Raw genomic sequence first — 17,167 nt, 5'->3', positions numbered from 1 at the left:
CGGCAATTTTATAAACGAAAAAGCTACTTAAAGTGATCAGGGCAAGTTTATGATCACAAAAAAACATATCAAAACAAACAGAATCAGACAAGAACAACATGTGAACGATTGCAAATTACAAGCACAGATCCTCATTGAACGCAAGTCCAAAGCTGCACTTCGCTCTGCTTATTCACAGTCTTCCTGTCTGTTAGTATCTGACAATCAGTAGGACCTCACAGTCCACGTTTCTTTTATTTTTTGTATACTCTAACTAAGAGTGTTATTATAACAGCACGTATTTTATAATAATCAAAAGCAGTTCTACGAATTTGAGAAGGTAAATGAAAATATTTATTCGAATTAACAAAATATAAGAGGTTAAGAAAGGGTTTTATAAGCCATACTTAAGATTATTTACTAAAAGTATAAAAATAATGTTGTCTGTACAATAATGGTTTAATTGTTCTGTAGGACGAATTTCATATGCAGGTTTCTGGTAGTCAGAACAAACTCAACTAAATTATATCCATATAATCTTATCCAAACGATTATAAGATGAAGTGAATAATTTGGATGGTATAAAACCAATTCAAGATCATATACTAAAAGAGCTTAGTTGAAAACAAAAGTATAATCAAGAAGATCTAATGGTTACTTAAATGTTATCCGACGATCGCATGAACTGAATTAAATCTCAGATTATCCTTCTATATGGCTGAGTTGGCGTAATATATCAGCAAGGGTATCAGATCTTTGGGGCACCTCGTGAATGGTTGTAGTACTTGTTTTTGGGTCTCTTTTGCCCTGATGCTGGCAGCTGCTTCTTTTTGGTTTGTCGTCATTACGAAAAGGAAGCTAAAGACAAACGGATATGCGCTGCACATCAAGCAACTGTTTTTTGTTGTTTTTATTTTTTTGGTGGTTTTTGCTTTTGGGCTTTTCACTTCTTGGCGTAAAATAAATTGTGCGACAGGTGCGACGATGTCGACAACTGACTCTGACTCTGAAAATAAGTAAAAAAAAAACCTAAGGAAAGAAAAAAGTAAAGAAACAATAAGGTTGAGCAGAGAATCTGGAGAAGCACCAAAGCTTTGGGCCTTTATGTGTGGGAGCGAAGCTTTCAATCCTTTTCGATCTTTGATCTTACAGCTGCGCATAATTGCCAAGTCGCAAAGAGACTCACAGACTTTTGTCTCAGACCGTCGTGAATGCATTTACAAGACGCAGCTGTTACTTCCGCCTCAATGAGTTTTCGGCAACGTCTTTGGTTTTGGTTCAGTTCAGGAATTGATGATGTTGCTGCTGCTGCTGCTGCTGTTGTGGATGTGAATGTGGCTTACAATAAGCTGGCTACTTACAGGCAAGGCTCGTTGCTTGATCCTTTTCCCTTGATATATGTTCGTATTCGTGTCTGCTTATTTTTGTTCTAATGCTAATCCTGCAGACAGGAAAATCGGTTGTCTACCTGCGCTTGGACTCTGTTCTCGATCGATCGAGTTGAGTCGGCTGAGTGAGTTTCTCCTCTTTGAATTAATGTGCCGCATTAGCAGCCAACAGGTTTCTCTTTCTTCAGCAGATATCCTTTTTTTCTCGGGAAAACCCACACGCAGAGCAACGATCACGATTCATGCTTAGATGCTAGGGTTATATTCCATCGCGAGCTGCGCACGTAGTGAACCTAATATTGTCGAAATAACAGGTGTCGACTGATTAGTTTCGAGAGTTCTTTATGGGTATTACATTATTTGGTAGCAGACACGTATCAAATCGATGACGAATATTCGTTTACACGAACTGTGGATAGCACCTGTAAAACGATACCCATATCTTTAGTACAGTCAGAACAAGAACTGAACTAAACTGAACTCAACTGAACTGGACAGAAGATCAGAGGCAGATGTTTGCATATCGTACTGAGATCGCCACACAATTCTCTTTTAAAAGCAAATACACACTGGACGCACGATGGCCCCGCACCTGGTACACCGAACTGTCCTTCATATTTTGCATTTCGAAATGCAAACAGCAAAGACAGTAAACGGCAACTAAACGAAACCCAAACGAAACGAATCGAAGCGAAAGCAAAACAACATTTTCGGCACAATAGAATTTGTGGCAGGGACACAAAAGGCAGCAGCAGGATGCTACAAGGACTATGCAACGTTAGTTGAAAGTCCTGTGCCACACACACAAGAAATTACATGGCACAAAAACGTTTCCGTTGATTTATTATAATGCACAGTCTTTTGCTTGCAAATGATTGATCTCAAGCGCAGCGCAAATTTGCTTGCGGCTTAGCCTAAAAACAAAGACAAAGCAGCAAACCCAAGATGCAGCATGCGAAAAGATAGTATTCAGTACCAGTATTCAGGCACCGATTTATCTCGTTCATGTGATCTTGTGCCAGAGGATTATACAATCCATTTGCTTTGGACACTAGACTCTAAGATCGATTGCTCGATCTATCGATCCATCAGCTGCAAAGCGAATAAATTTGTTAGAATTCGGGGGGTGCAAATTGGGATGATAATGGTAATGGCTCTATTCGGATGAGAAAAAAAAATATTTAGAAAGAAACGGAGAGAGATAATCAAAGCTTCATTGATACTGCTTAAAACTTGATAGCGCATTAAATCGTCTGAAAGATAATTAAAAGTTTGGTTGAGCTCAATAAGACGCTGAAGCTAAGCTTAACTAGTTATTATTACGATAAGCGATGCCAGGGAGAGGGAAAGGCTTGGAAGTTCACTTGCAGTATTATGCAGAACAAATAATCTAAAGAATTTCTGAATATGCTCATCTTATATACTACTACGGCTTTTACTATTACAAAAGTCTAACTTAAGATTTTCAAAGTTTACTTATTCATTATTAGGAAACATTTCAAAATACAAACTCTAAAGATAAAATTCTCCTAAAATTTCCATTTAGGAAATCATTGTAATAATGTACAAGATCAGGTCTGTTTATAATCATTAACCAGTTACAACTTAAACTGGTGTGTTAATATCTCCGAGGGCGTCAATGAACTTGCGCAATGTAGATTCTTTCCACAATCTGAAGAACTGTACGAAGATCGCCGATCGACGTGTTGATCTTCGATAGCTGATCGAAAGATTGCCGATCACTGCCTGTTTGCACTGCGATCCCATGTTTGCTCAATAAAAACAAAAAGCTGCGAGAAATGTAACTGAAATTGTGTTTGCACTGACCTGCAGGCAAATCAAGCGAGGCGAAGTCGCTTTTTCAAGTTCAGGCAATGATCATGGCGAGGCGAAGCAGCATCCTCAAGGGCAGAACGGCAGAGGTTGCAGCAATGCACCAACAAAATAATAATAATAATAATAATACTCCAACAAAAAGGAAATGAGCAAAAAAATAATGCAAAAGAAATATTTGAAAGGCAACCAAAAATTAAGCAGACTGCGATTCGCTGCGATGCTGAAGCGAGGCTTTTGTTTTTGATTTAAAAACTTCCGGTTTTTATGTGCTTCTTCTTGCGATCGTAATTTGATATGTTTATGCGTTAAGAAATCGCATAAAGATTGCGAAAAAATTAAGACAAGAGGCAACAGCTGCCGATTTGGGCTTAATGATGATCCCAAGATTGCTTTCGACTTCGACTCTTTCTCTACTCCTCGATCAACTCGGAATCGGTTACACGTGTAAAACTTGTCTCCAGGCACCGTTACGATCGAACAATTAAACGGAAATGTCACAGGATCAGTCTCTTTGTTGCAATTGTATTGCCATTCATATGAGAAAAAATTAAAAATTATAATATGAATGCACTTTCGCCTAGGACTCAAATCACACACACATCACACATAATTATCATGGAGTTTCTGCGTCGTCTTCCCATCTCTCGCCTCTCAGGAAACCAGCGAGACACAAAGGCGCAATGCAAGTATGGTAAGTAAGCAAAGAAAAGGCCTACCCAAATCAAAAACCGACAATAACAAGGGCAAGAACAGCAAATGGCAAGAACATCGGCAAGGACCAACCAATAACAACAGAAAGAAGAAGAAGTTGACGACGATGAAGAAGCTGCGCACAAAATGCGAAAAACATATCGCAAGCAGCGTGAGAATCTCCGACGGCGCAATACCGAATTCCAACCCGAAACTAAACCTCGGCCCCTTTCCCATGGTATCCAAAATCCTTAGCATCCTTGACATCCCATGCCAAAAAACCAGGAGCCACCCCAATGCCATATGCGTTGTGCGAGATGAACCCAAATAAAATCTTTCCATTGGGGTTGCATAAATTATACATGCAAGTACTAGGAGTGTAATATTTAATCCAATGCGTAGTTCTCCCTGTTCTTTTTGCCTTGATTGCTTTTCAAAGAGTTTTACGCGCTTTTGAGCGATTTGGGTACAGTTTTTTATTGTATGTTTTTATTGGGAAAACTCAAGAAGTACACTGCAGTCACAGACCGAAAACAAATTATAATTTGTAGAAATAACTGTCGATAGTTTGGAGTTGCTTAAGATTAAATTTGCTGAGAGAGTGCCGAGAAATTATGACAAATATACTGTAACTTAGAGATGGGAAAATCTGTGAAATTGGAGCAAAGTTAAACTAAGATAAAATTTCAGCTTTAAACAGCTACTGGGATCTCTCAAGTGAAGTTAATAACATGCTTTATATTGAAACAGATTATTTTAATTTTTTTTCTCTAGATTTCAATTTCAAATGAATTTTAAAATCTATTAGATTTTATGCGTTTTATATTTTCAAAGTATTGTTATTTTGTCGACTGTAGTTTTATACATATTAAACGATTTAAGAAAATGAATCGTTAATTTATGCAAGAAACGAAATGATTAATGACAATATCAATAATTTAACCCTCTTATAAGAATTATCACAGCTCTTAAAAAATGATATTTTGTTCAGTGTACATAATTCGACTGTAGGACAATAAAACAACCCCACATCGAGCCCAGTTTAGAGATGAGTTACGCACTACAAACAATGCCGAACATGGCACAATAATTGTACCAAATTTCGACTTTGAAAGCGAATGCGCAGTTTTGGATTTCCGATTTCAATGGCAAAGATTATGCGTAGCAGAGATGAAAAAAAGGAAAAAATCAGAGCTAAAGAAGATGATAATCGGAAAGGAAACTCATATATACGCGGAGTATTGCTTGGCATGTGTGTGAGTGCGTAATTATTATTTTTTGTATTTGGTATTATTATGTATTTTCAATTGGGGTTGCGCGGTTTCAAACAACGGATACGCATCGTTATAACATAGGGTTGGACCTGGGCCAAGCTCAAGGACAACAAGAATAAGGAACCGTGGATAAGGAAAAGGGGCGACTGCATGCCAGAACATGTCGGGCAGGCACATCGAAAGTAGATCACAAACAATTGAAACTGCTTAGGGGAGGTTACAGAGGGAAGCGAGGGTATCCAGGGCAGGCCTAGATTATGAAATAATAATCAAGTTGGGTATACAAAAATAATAATAATGCCATAACCTTGAGGCAAGGTAAATAATAATTAAGCTAGCCAAACGATCCTCATACACACACACAGCCACACATACACACGTGTTGCTCGTCCTGGTAATCAACCTGGTTGGCAGGACCCGAAACGGGATAGTCGAAAATTCAGAGTCAGAGTCAAAGCAGCTGCATCTTGAGCAGCTGCTGCTGCCAGCAGCCTGCTAAGAAGCTCACCACGTGCCAAGGTGACTCAACAGACCTCTCAAAAAGAAGATTGGCGTTGGCAAAGCTATTATCCTGCGGCCGCTCCTGTCCGCCATTTTGTGCCTGTTGCTGCGGCGCTAAGCTTTGGCAGCTGCCAGCTACGATCACGCTACAATCTTGTTGCTGTTGATATTGTTGTTGTCATTTATCTGTGTTTAAAGCAGACAACCAGTTTTTGCGCCCTAAGCTTGCAGCAAGTCCTGCTGCCATTGTCCTTAAGAAAGCTACTCCACAATAACAACAGATGTTTCTCTTTTCTTTCTGTGCACTGGAGGAACGTGTTCCCAAACATGATTTATGGTTGATCTGTTGCCGCTGCTCTTACAGCTCCTTAGAGCATTGTTTGTCCATTGACCAGCTGCTGTCTGTTTTGGCCTGAACCCAAGTGAGTCTACTCTCTGAGTTTCCTCTCGAACCGGTCTCATGTCTCCTGCTTTGTGTCGTTTTTATGGCGTGTTATGATTTCGTATTACAATTAGCTAAACAAAAGGCGCATGCTGCCTTCTTTTTTCCTTTTCTTCATTTTTGTCGAGATCATTGTCTCTATCTCTATCTATAAAGACGACCCCATAAATTCCATGTGGCACATTAAAGTTGTCACAATTGTGCAGTTAAGTTGACAGTAAAATCTAACGAAATTGTGCACTGAGAACTTCATTAGTACGTGCTCTCTTTCTATCATTTACTGTCCCCTCTCCCTGATCTAGCTATCTTACTATTTATCTGGCATTTCGGCCATAATCATAAAAGTCATGCCAACATGCTTGGTGTATGGCTCGTACAACGCCTCCCGGCAGCACTTAAGACAAATAACTTACACACCTATCGACAGGCCAAGTCCAAGTACGAAGAGAGCCTCTGGCCAACCAGCAACCAGCTAGCAAACAACCTGCTACCAACAACTGCAACACAACTAACAAGAGGCAGGCAGCCTGCGAAGCGAGTCTTGTTGCTCCTTGTTTAGTTGACGCATTTTCAATTAGTTTTAAATCAGAACTAATTGAATTCATTTTTGCCCTCATCGCATCGCATAGCATCGCATCTAGGCAATCTTATCTTAACAGTTATGATGTCCAGTGCGCTCGCGCACTTGTTTTGGCATTCTCAGCCAAAATTTATTGACAAAAATTTGCAACACAGATTGCACAGGGAACGACAGAAAGGCAGAACACCTGAAGCTGCATGACCAGTAGCCTCCTCAACTAACTTAAAATAGAAATAAAAAGAAAATAGGAGATACCAAGTAGTCAGAACCTGCCATCGGCATATGTGAAATCTATGACCATACCATGTGCATAATAAATGGAGCACTTGGCGGCGGCGCATGCAAAAGCGACAGCTAAATGGCACACAAAAAGGTTAGCCAACAAAAAAATAACAACAATCCAAAGGCAGCGAAAGGCAGCAGCAGGCTTGCTGACCAGCTAATGCTAGTCAAGTTTTTTGTGCATGTGCGGAGTAAATGTGGCAGCAAGTGGCGCTGTCTACAAAACAACAAACAAAAATAATTTCCAACATGCTACTTTCTTTTGTTTCTTATAGTATTCAAACATCAACGGTCTATGGTGTTCACGTGACAGGAGCTGGCTGCTACAAGCCGTATGTAACGTTGAGTAGTCAAACTATAAAATTGGTAGCATTGGATAACAGATATATAACAGATATGGCGGTTAACAGTTATATTCGCTGTTACACTGTTAATTTACTTGCACAGGGCTGCGGTTAGTCACCATGAAAAATGCCGTTATTCCGTGCTATTCAATTTTTAAGAGAAATACGAGTTTTCGCAAATGTCTGATAAGAAGATGGAACACATTCGAATACAAAATACTTAATTATAATTATTGACAAACGCGAAAATAAACTGTTTAAAACGAGGCTCAGTTGCTCCCGCGTTTTTGAAAATACACAAGTTTTTAACTAAAGAGTGACCAGAGGACGCTTGTTCGGATTTCTTTATTTTGGTATGTACTCGGCGGTAAAACTAATGGTAACACCACGACACAGGTGTTAAATAAAAGACTTCCTAGTTAAGACAGCTCTTTATATTATGAGTCTGTTTTAATTAAAAATAATAATAATTTTAAATGTTAAATAAAAACTAAAAATTATTAAATCAAAACATTGATGTTGGCCATGAGAATTTAAAAAATCAATCTTATCTGCTACATATCTTGCAGAGCTATGAATAGCGCAGGTCAGCGGCGAGAGCGTCAAACCCGATGACGTCACAAACTGTTTTTGAAAAAACTTTTTATTTTTAAATTGTATCCTACAATTCTTCTGGGTAGTTTTGTTTTAGTTTTATACATAAATTGAAGCCATAATGTATGTGTAATTATATATTTTAAACATATTACACATTACCTATATATCAAGTAGTGACGTTACGGGCGTAGAGAGCAGGATGTGAAGTGCCTCTTTTTCTAACATCCCTTATTTATGTTATACTAGTTATACTGTTCGCTAATCAAAATCAATTGAATCCAATAAGAATACAACTTGCAGAGTTCATAACATTGCTGGAATGCTTGTTGTGGACAGCGCAACAGATAAGAATCGTTAAAGCTCTCCAGAAAAACATCTACTGTCAGTTAAGAAGGTAAGTGATAAAGATAATGCTATGATAAGACCGGCAGAAAATCACTCAACACTCTAATTTTACCGGCACAACAAAAAAATAATTGATTTGTTGCCAACTAAAAACAGGTTATTGGCGAGCAGCTGACCGCAAAATTAGAGTGCAAAATGTTTCGAAGGCTCAGTGTGTTACGAGTTAGCAAAATGCGCAGTATTTCAACGCTGCTGCAGTCGAAGGCTTTGGTCAACGGCAGCTGGATTGAGGCCAGCAGCAAAGACACATTTGCAGTATGTAATCCTGCTAATGGCGAAGTAATAGGCAAGGTACCCAACATGGGCGTGGAGGATGCACAACTGGCCATAAATGCGGCCAAACAGGCCTACGAGTCCAAGGAGTGGCGGTCCTTGACAGCCAAAGATCGTTCCAATCTCTTGAAGGTAAATATAAATAAGAAAGAATCCTGACGTTCACTTATTGCTAATCCTCTGCAGAAATGGCACAAGCTCATCGAGGCTAATACCCAAGAGATCGCAGAGATTATGACAGCCGAGTCCGGAAAACCCATTAACGAATCAAAAGGCGAAGTGCTTTATGGCAACGCCTTTGTCGAATGGTTCGCCGAGGAGGCACGTCGCATCTATGGAGAAGTGGTGCCCAGTGGAACTGCAAATCGCGAAGTGATTGTGATGAAACAACCCATTGGCGTGGCTGCCTTGATAACACCATGGAATTTCCCGCTGGCCATGATAACACGCAAAGCAGGTGCCGCCCTAGCCGCAGGCTGCACTGTCGTCGTCAAGCCATCCGAAGACACGCCATTGACTGCGTTGGCTGTGGCCAAGTTGGCCGAGGATGCTGGCATTCCAAAGGGTGTCATCAATGTGATTACTACTAACAAGGCGGCGCCAATTGGCGCACTCTTCTGTCAGAGTCCCGATGTGCGAGGCATTTCCTTCACTGGCTCCACGCAAGTAGGCAAGTTGTTGTTCAGGGACTCGGCACAAGGCATTAAACGTGTCTGCTTGGAGCTAGGTGGCAATGCGCCATTTATTGTCTTCGATTCGGCCAATGTGGAGAAGGCGGTGGATGGCGCTATGGCGTCCAAGTTTCGAAATTGCGGCCAGACTTGTGTCTCTGCGAATCGCTTCTTCGTGCAGGAAGGTGTCTATGACAAATTTGTGACGCTGTTGAAGCAGCGTGTGGAAGCGTTGAAGATTGGCGATGGCAAAAGCTGTGATGTGCAAATCGGACCATTAATTAACCAGATGCAGTTCGACAAGGTCAGCGGCTTTGTAGAAGATGCACGCACCAAGAAGGCCAACATCATTGTGGGCGGCAAGGGACTCTCGGATCTGGGTTCGTTATTCTATGCGCCCACCATTGTCACCGATGTGCCAGCCACGGCTCAACTGTACACCGAAGAAGTCTTTGGCCCCGTGGTGTCCATCATCAAGTTCAAGGACGAGGCAGAGGCGGTGCATAAAGCCAACGATACCCAACGTGGACTGGCGGGCTATTTCTACAGCGAGAATCTGCAGCAAGTTTTCCGTGTAGCAAAGCGTTTGGAAGTCGGCATGGTGGGTGTTAATGAGGGCATCATTTCGGCGCCAGAGGCACCGTTCGGCGGTGTCAAGGAGTCAGGTGTAGGACGCGAAGGATCGCATCATGGCATAGACGATTACGTGGACATCAAGTACATTTGCATGGGAAATCTAAAATACGATTGAATCTTATGAATTCCGAAACGTCAGGACAAGGCGTTGCTTTACTTCGCAGTCTTCCACTAGAGAAATGCTTGTTTGTTGTTTAAATCACGCGAGCCACAACTTTAAATGTATAAATTAATAAATGTGCACAAATTATAAATAGATAACAATGACAGATTGGTTTGTTTAATCGATGCTTGGTGCTGTAATCGAACGATTGTTAAAATGGGTTAACAGCGCTTGCATGTAGAAGCTAATAACATTGATATATTTATCTTAACGGACACTGACACTGGCGTTAAATAATTAAAAATAACTATTTTTTTTTTTAAAGGTATTCATTCATTTAAAACTAAAATTATTCAATATTTAAATAATAGTAAAATAACGAAGCTTGAAAATATATGTAACGATTGCAATTGCATTGAGCATAAGTGAGACCGTAACAGAGCAATAAATATACTTTTGGTAAACCGCACCATTTAACAATTTTCGCTTCATTTCCATTGGTATGCAAAAAATGGATTCGATTTTTAGCAGAAATTTGAAGAGGGAATGGCCTAAAAATGTTCTATATGAAGCCGGATTTTTTAAAAATAGAAAAACAGTTTAAAATAACGCGCTTTCTTATTTGTACAATCTTAATGGAAGTGTTACCAGGCTGCACGTACATTGGTATATTTTTAGATGAATTTCCTAAGTATATTTTAAGAAATGTTGCTTGTTATGGTCACACTTCCTCACAGTTGTTAAATAAAACAGAATTCGTTTTTAAGAAACAATAATTTAGAGTTCATCTGAAAGCAAAATTTAGTTTCTAATAATTTTATTAATATTATTCATTTGGCAGCTGAAAAAAACACCGATGTATTCCATCAGAAATCGATGATTTAAAAAATTATAAAAACATCGATAGTACCATCGATGTTTCTCCACCACCGCTGCTTCCTAGTGCAATTTTTTTGAAGCAATGTCTGATAAAATTGTAAGTTTTACCATTTTTTGGTTGTTAAATTAAAACAAATGAGTTGATTGTTACTTCAGTGTGTATTGTACATTTTGGCACAGTTTGTGTGATGTGTGATAGCTTGTTGCAGTTGCATTGATGATTGTGATAGTTTAAAACACCGGCATATAAAATTTTTTGCAATGGTTTGTTGTTGTTGCTGCCGCTACGGCAAAGTGATTTTTTTTGTTTTTAATACATATATTTTGTGTAACGTTATGTTTGTGATGAAAACTAAAGTGCATGGCCAATATTGGCTGCCATTTGATTTTTGTATCGTTGCCACAACGACGATAGAGGAGTGGAGAGAGAGCACAGACGACCCGAGAGACAGACAGACATACAAACAAAGGTACAATGACTTGTAGATTTTGCTGGTGACTGTTGTTTGAATGAATAAGGAGGAGGGTGGGGTGACGGCAACCATGAAGCGAATGATAGGAAGAGGGAAATGTGAGGGGGATATTCTGCTCTTTTGGCAAACGCCTAAGATGCATTTTTTTGCGAATTGCCAAAAAATGCTATTTCTCAGTTTGTTAGTCAAATGCTCGCCTGCATGGTGCACAGTTGGAAGAATCGCTCATCTCTTCAAGCCTTTTGGGCTACACCAAGTAGCTTCTAAAGCTACGCCTGCAACATCATCAGCAGCATCAATTAATATATAGACAACATCAACATGGCTTGTGCACCTTTATTGCTGGAAAACTTTATCTACAAGAAGCGCAACTTTGTGTACGCTTTTGTGCGCCATCGTCTCTTTGTGTTATGTAAACAATCGGTTGTGATCGATGCCAGTTTTGCAAACAACAATGCAGATCGCTAATTTGAATCTATTTCCTGTTTTTCAGTTAATACGCGTGCAGTCTGCAGAGGGCATCAAGCGAGTCGAGATCTCGCCAAAGTCAAATCTAAAGCAGTTCTATGATAGCGTTCAGAACGCGCTCAAAGTTGATGGATTTGGCCTTTTCTTGGAGCGCAATTTTGCTACAGAGCTGCAGGCCAGTGGCTCACAGCTGGTGGGCAGCACGCTCAAGCATGGCGACATGGTTTACTTAAAACAAATAGCGGGCACGTCATCACGAGTAAGTGAATCAACTGCCATTTTTATAAACCATTGACTAACTCTGTAAAATTCGTATTCTAGCGTGCTAGCACAACTGCAATGGAGACTGTGACTTTCAATGCAGCTGCCAAGCAGTCTATCGAAAAGATCAGTAATATTCGTCCCTCCAGCAATGTCATTGAAGATGAAGTCGATCAGCAGCTGTTCAAATCTGATGGCACCATCAAGCGTGATCGCGACACAAAGCTGTGAGAGTTATAAAGCATATAATATATAAGAGAGATAATAATATTTCCCCTTGCAGTTGTCATCACAATGCCAATGGGCGGTGTGTTCATTGCTCGCCACTGGAACCATACGATGAGAACTATCTAAAGGAGCACAATATCAAGCACTTGTCGTTTCACTCGTATCTGCGCAAGCAAACCTCTGGCATGGATCATGGCAAGTACTTTGTCTTCGACGACATCAATTGCCGCATCAAGCCTGGCTGTCGTGAGCATCCGCCGTGGCCCAAGGGCATTTGTTCCAAGTGTCAACCATCGGCTATCACACTAAATCGTCAGACTTATCGCCATGTGGACAACGTCATGTTTGAGAATACCAAAATCGTGGAGCGCTTCTTAAACTATTGGCGCACCACGGGCCATCAGCGTATGGGCTATTTATATGGCACCTATGAACAGCATACGGATGTCCCACTTGGCATTCGCGCCAAGGTGGCGGCTATTTATGAACCACCCCAAGAATCATCACGTGACTCGATTAATATATGTCCCGATGAGGGTGCCGATGATGTGGAGGCTGTCGCCAGCGCTTTGGGACTTAAAAAAGTAATTATTTGCTTACTAATACTTAGAGTTTACTTTTTACGCTTTAATATGCACATTTTATTGTACTCAGATTGGTTGGATATTTACTGATTTGATTACGAAAGATGCTACCGCTGGAACTGTGAAGCAGATTCGCGGCATTGAGACGCACTTCCTGACTGCCCAGGAGTGCATAACTGCGGGAGAACTGCAGAACCGACATCCCAACCCATGCAAATATGCCACAAATGGCAATTTTGGCTCCAAGTTTGTCACCATTTGTGTGACAGGTAAATACTACTGAACCGCCAACAGGCTAATCGACTAACAAGCTAAATGCATTGCTAATCTTCGTTTATTTTAAGGTGATTCTACCCATCAGGTGCACATGGAGGGTTATGCTGTGTCCGCACAATGTATGGCTTTGGTGCGGGATAATTGTCTGATACCTACGAAAGATGCTCCAGAATTGGGCTATGTACGTGAATCGACTGATAAACAATACGTGCCGGATGTATTTTACAAGGTAAGTTACTCATTCTTTTATATAATACACTATTAAATTTGTTTTGAATTCTAGACAGTATCTGATTTTAGGGACTTTCGAATTAGGTTTACTTATATTTCTGTTTTATATTTTAGATCATAAACAGATTATAAATAATTGAATCCAGTTATACTATACTATACTTGGGGCATTCCTAGTTTTAAGTATGATTGTATCTTTTCCAAGTAGTGATAATACCAATCCAAAATGTCACAATGTTGATTGTGTTCATTCATAGCCATTGCAAATATTTGAATCTGTAGTTGCAAAATATTATGCAGTTAATACTTTAATCACTTTTGGCTAATCTACTAACTAACTAATCTGCAAACGTACAATTCAATTCTAAAGATTATATAAAAATAATATTAATTTAGTTGTACATTTTGAGTATGTCTACAAGTGAATTAACAGATAGGCATTTGTCGCACCTTAGATGTACTTATTGGGCAAGCCAATTTGGTACTATCTCATTGAAATATTGACAGCTGATGGACTTTGTTGTAGTTTATAGTGTAGTCGTACAAAAGTTAGGTTACTGCAAAGATGAAAATCGATATGATGATATACAATTATCTACCAAACTAGTGCTTAAAATGTTCTATCCTGTGGTAAAGCCTAAAAGCGACAGGAAATATGAATTTGCATGTTTAAATTATTTATTTACTTATTCAAATTTGCAGGAGAAGGATCAATATGGTAATGAAGTTCAACGTTTGGCGCGTCCATTGCCGGTGGAATATTTGTTAGTGGATGTGCCAGCATCGACACCGTTGCAACCGCAATACACATTCACGGAGTACGACAAGCGCCAGGCATTCCCTATTGAGAATCGTTATATTGATGGACACCTGCAGGATTTCAATGCGCTGAGTAGTTATCTGTCAGCCTGGGCCAACGAGGAGTTTCTTGAGGCCATTTCAGACTTTCACTTGTTGATCTATCTGTATAAAATGGACATGCTACCATTGCGTCAACACATGGGACCCTTGCTGGAGGCTGTGCGCTCAAAGAATCCCAACAAGGCGGCCGATTTCAAAGGCGATGAAGTATGGAAATTGCTCGAATCACTTGTCCAAGCTAGCTCCAGTGGTAGTGGGTAAGTTGACAATATTATCTTGTGCATCTCGTTTTATTGACTAAAGATTGATTCACAGCGGAACGACCAGTTATCCAAGTGGCGCTGCGGCCAATGCTGGAAGTGCAGGTGCTGATCCCATGGATCTGGATGCCAACACCTGGACTTGCAATCACTGCACGTTCATCAATCGCGGCGAGTTGACCTCCTGCGAAATATGCTCGCTACCTAGATAAGGATAAATATTTTGTGCATGCATAGAAGTCAGAGCAACACTATGAAATTCTGGTGTTAATGAAACTAAAGATTCAATCATACTAACTATAGCAGGAGGCAGGAAGATATGGCGTGGCAACACAACTTCGTAGCATGCCGCGCGTTCTCTATAAATGTAACATTGTATAAGAGTTTTATAAAAAAAATTTAATTTATTTTTAAATAAATTTAAATTGTTGAGTATACTTCAAAACCGCAATTTGTAGTACGCTTTTTTTTACTTGTTTGCTTTCAGATTATAAAATTCCAATAAAACCGTCAAAATAGTATCCAACTTTTATTTATAGAGTTTGTATTAATACCAACTAAAGAATTGGTGTAGGATAAACAGGTCATATTCTTATAAGCGAAAAAACCATTGGGATGTAGGCTATTGGTATTTCTTATTAACATTTTAATAGAAAAATGTGCGCATTGTGGAAACTTTGCCGCAAAACCTTTATAGAAGACTAGTGTCGAACATAGGATGGAGTATTTGGTAATACCCTGTTGATTGATACCCTTACTACGCACTTACTTAATATATTTCAATTTTCAACTGTCCAAACTGACTGAAAAGAGAAATATGATGTTATAATTAGTCATACTCGACACTCTTGCATAGAAGAATTAATGTATAAATTATAGGGACACAAAATTCGATACAAAGCTAAACTACACTAAGAAAGATCAACTTGGTGACAGTTTAGCATAAACAAAAAACAAAACACAAAAATTTATTCAATTTACTCTGCATTAATATTAATAAAATTAAAAATGTATTTATTTTTAATCAGAAATCAAATTATTGTTATGAAATTTACAGTCGGTATTTTAGTCGATTATCTTATTTTTTGCCTATAGCTTTTATTGGACTTGTTAAAAACACCATTCAACTGGCTTCATTTGGAAAAGCTCATAAGTTTAAAAACCGGGAAAGTACCGAATATCAAATATAGATAAGCGAGGGCCAAATACAATTTGTATATATCAAATAATTAATCAATAGGTCAAATTTTACCTCTAATAATTCTCGACGCATTTAATTTGATTTTTAAATCAATGAAACATGATATCGATTTGAAGCTATTCAACAGATTAAAAGCACATGACGATATCTCAATTATGTCGAATTTTGGTTTTACCTTTTCGCAATATCTATTGCGGCTAATCTGGCGCGTCCCGAGACCCGGGTAGCATTCGTACGTTTCATTGATAAAATTAAAACATTTTTAGGTATTAAAAAGATGTAATCAATATTTTCATAGAGTGAGTTAAGTTTACTTTTGAATGACAAAAAAAAATTTCTTTCGAGTTACCTTTTTTAAAAGATTTGTTTATGTCTTCAAGCGTTTGTTTTTAAAGTTTATTTGTAATTTATGCGAACTAGGATGCAGAAGTAACATAATTATAGTTAGAAGTTACAGTTCAAGAAGTTTATTTCTTTTTAGGTAACGCCTTGAAATACATATGTAAATATTGAGATAAGATTTGAAATGTTAATGTATATTCTTCGCCCTTTTCGTGCAAAAGTAGAAGAAGGAACACGCAGTATAATTTTAATTAATATAAAACAATAAGTATCAATAAAAACAAGATAAATTCTAGTTTATTCGAGTAAGTTGAAATAAATGATAGATACTGTATAATTACATATGTTTAAAATTTAGTTTTAATTTATTTTTTATTATAGCGACCTTTTTCTGCGATACGCCGTATGTACTTTATACATTTTTACCAATGTTGTGCTTTCGTCTAGGAAAACATACTTAGAATTTCTTAATTTCATGTTTAATTTCTAAGTTTTTAAAAGCAAGGTGAAATGATGATTGCGTAACCTCACACTTAAGATGAACACTCCGCGAGACTTGCGATACTGAGGGATGAAAGCCAACAACGTTTACTACGTGTCGTTCCGCCATTTTAGCCAACAATGCCCAATGAATTTACTGCACAAAATTTAATTAGATGCCCATGTCCCTTTTAGCGTGTCCATAAAATGGAGGAAATTCAATAAAGAGCTCGAAATGAATCATCCACCAACAAGCAAAAGTCGGGGATGCTGTGCAGAGATTAAAAGACTGACACCAGCTCTGTGAGGGTTGAGGGCGTTGCAAAATGGAAATTTAAGGATGAGTCTCTTTATTGTTAAGCTGCCATGATTCAGTCTCTAATCATTTAATAACTCTTTATTGTGCACAATTCCAAGTAGCTAACTCAACTGTGTGGTACAACTCAGCATTAAACGTGATAAATGTTTATTATGCAGACTTCTGTTCGTATTTATATATTTAATGATTCTAGGAAAAAAAGATTAAATTCTTAGTTTAAAATTATAATTGTGTTTAGGGTTTACTGTAAGTTACTCGATTTAATGTTAATTGTATTTACAATTATTTTATATTCATATAATA

General features: G+C 38.6%; 2 protein-coding genes across 4 annotated transcripts; both read left to right on the top strand.

The window, feature by feature from the left end:
* Positions 1–8,156: 8,156 nt before the first annotated feature.
* LOC117574074 (succinate-semialdehyde dehydrogenase [NADP(+)] GabD) lies at positions 8,157–10,162 on the top strand. The gene is made up of 3 exons (XM_034257707.2): positions 8,157–8,307; positions 8,415–8,723; positions 8,778–10,162. The coding sequence occupies exons 2-3, from the start codon at positions 8,454–8,456 to the stop codon at positions 10,011–10,013; spliced, it is 1,506 nt and encodes a 501-aa protein (XP_034113598.1). The 5' UTR covers positions 8,157–8,307; positions 8,415–8,453; the 3' UTR covers positions 10,014–10,162.
* A 662-nt stretch (positions 10,163–10,824) lies between these two features.
* LOC117574073 (nuclear protein localization protein 4 homolog) lies at positions 10,825–14,980 on the top strand. 3 transcript variants are annotated; one of them, XM_034257704.2, is made up of 8 exons: positions 10,825–10,977; positions 11,847–12,080; positions 12,143–12,309; positions 12,366–12,894; positions 12,965–13,163; positions 13,239–13,399; positions 14,104–14,519; positions 14,578–14,980. In XM_034257704.2, the coding sequence occupies exons 1-8, from the start codon at positions 10,963–10,965 to the stop codon at positions 14,732–14,734; spliced, it is 1,878 nt and encodes a 625-aa protein (XP_034113595.1). In that variant the 5' UTR covers positions 10,825–10,962; the 3' UTR covers positions 14,735–14,980. The 3 variants fall into 3 exon arrangements, with proteins under 3 accessions (XP_034113595.1, XP_034113596.1, XP_034113594.1); XM_034257705.2 differs by lacking the exon at positions 10,825–10,977 and adding an exon at positions 11,020–11,144 and having other exon boundaries at positions 14,578–14,979; XM_034257703.2 differs by lacking the exon at positions 10,825–10,977 and adding an exon at positions 11,541–11,776.
* The last annotated feature ends 2,187 nt before the right edge of the window (positions 14,981–17,167 follow it).

The sequence above is a fragment of the Drosophila albomicans genome, chromosome 2R, assembly GCF_009650485.2.
Source record: "Drosophila albomicans strain 15112-1751.03 chromosome 2R, ASM965048v2, whole genome shotgun sequence".
NCBI lineage: Eukaryota > Metazoa > Arthropoda > Insecta > Diptera > Drosophilidae > Drosophila > Drosophila albomicans.
The sequence above is the reverse complement of the archived record's forward strand: the minus strand, read 5'-3'. Positions and strand labels throughout refer to the sequence as shown.

Coding starts and splice junctions, on each gene's coding strand:
- LOC117574074 (XM_034257707.2), top strand. CDS start 8,454: ATGTTTCGAAGGCTCAGTGTGTTACGAGTTAGCAAAATGCGCAGTATT. Junction 8,724..8,777: donor ATCGTTCCAATCTCTTGAAG/GTAAATATAAAT, acceptor AATCCTCTGCAG/AAATGGCACAAGCTCATCGA.
- LOC117574073 (XM_034257703.2), top strand. CDS start 11,675: ATGGCTTGTGCACCTTTATTGCTGGAAAACTTTATCTACAAGAAGCGC. Junction 12,081..12,142: donor TAGCGGGCACGTCATCACGA/GTAAGTGAATCA, acceptor TTCGTATTCTAG/CGTGCTAGCACAACTGCAAT. Junction 13,400..14,103: donor TGCCGGATGTATTTTACAAG/GTAAGTTACTCA, acceptor TCAAATTTGCAG/GAGAAGGATCAATATGGTAA.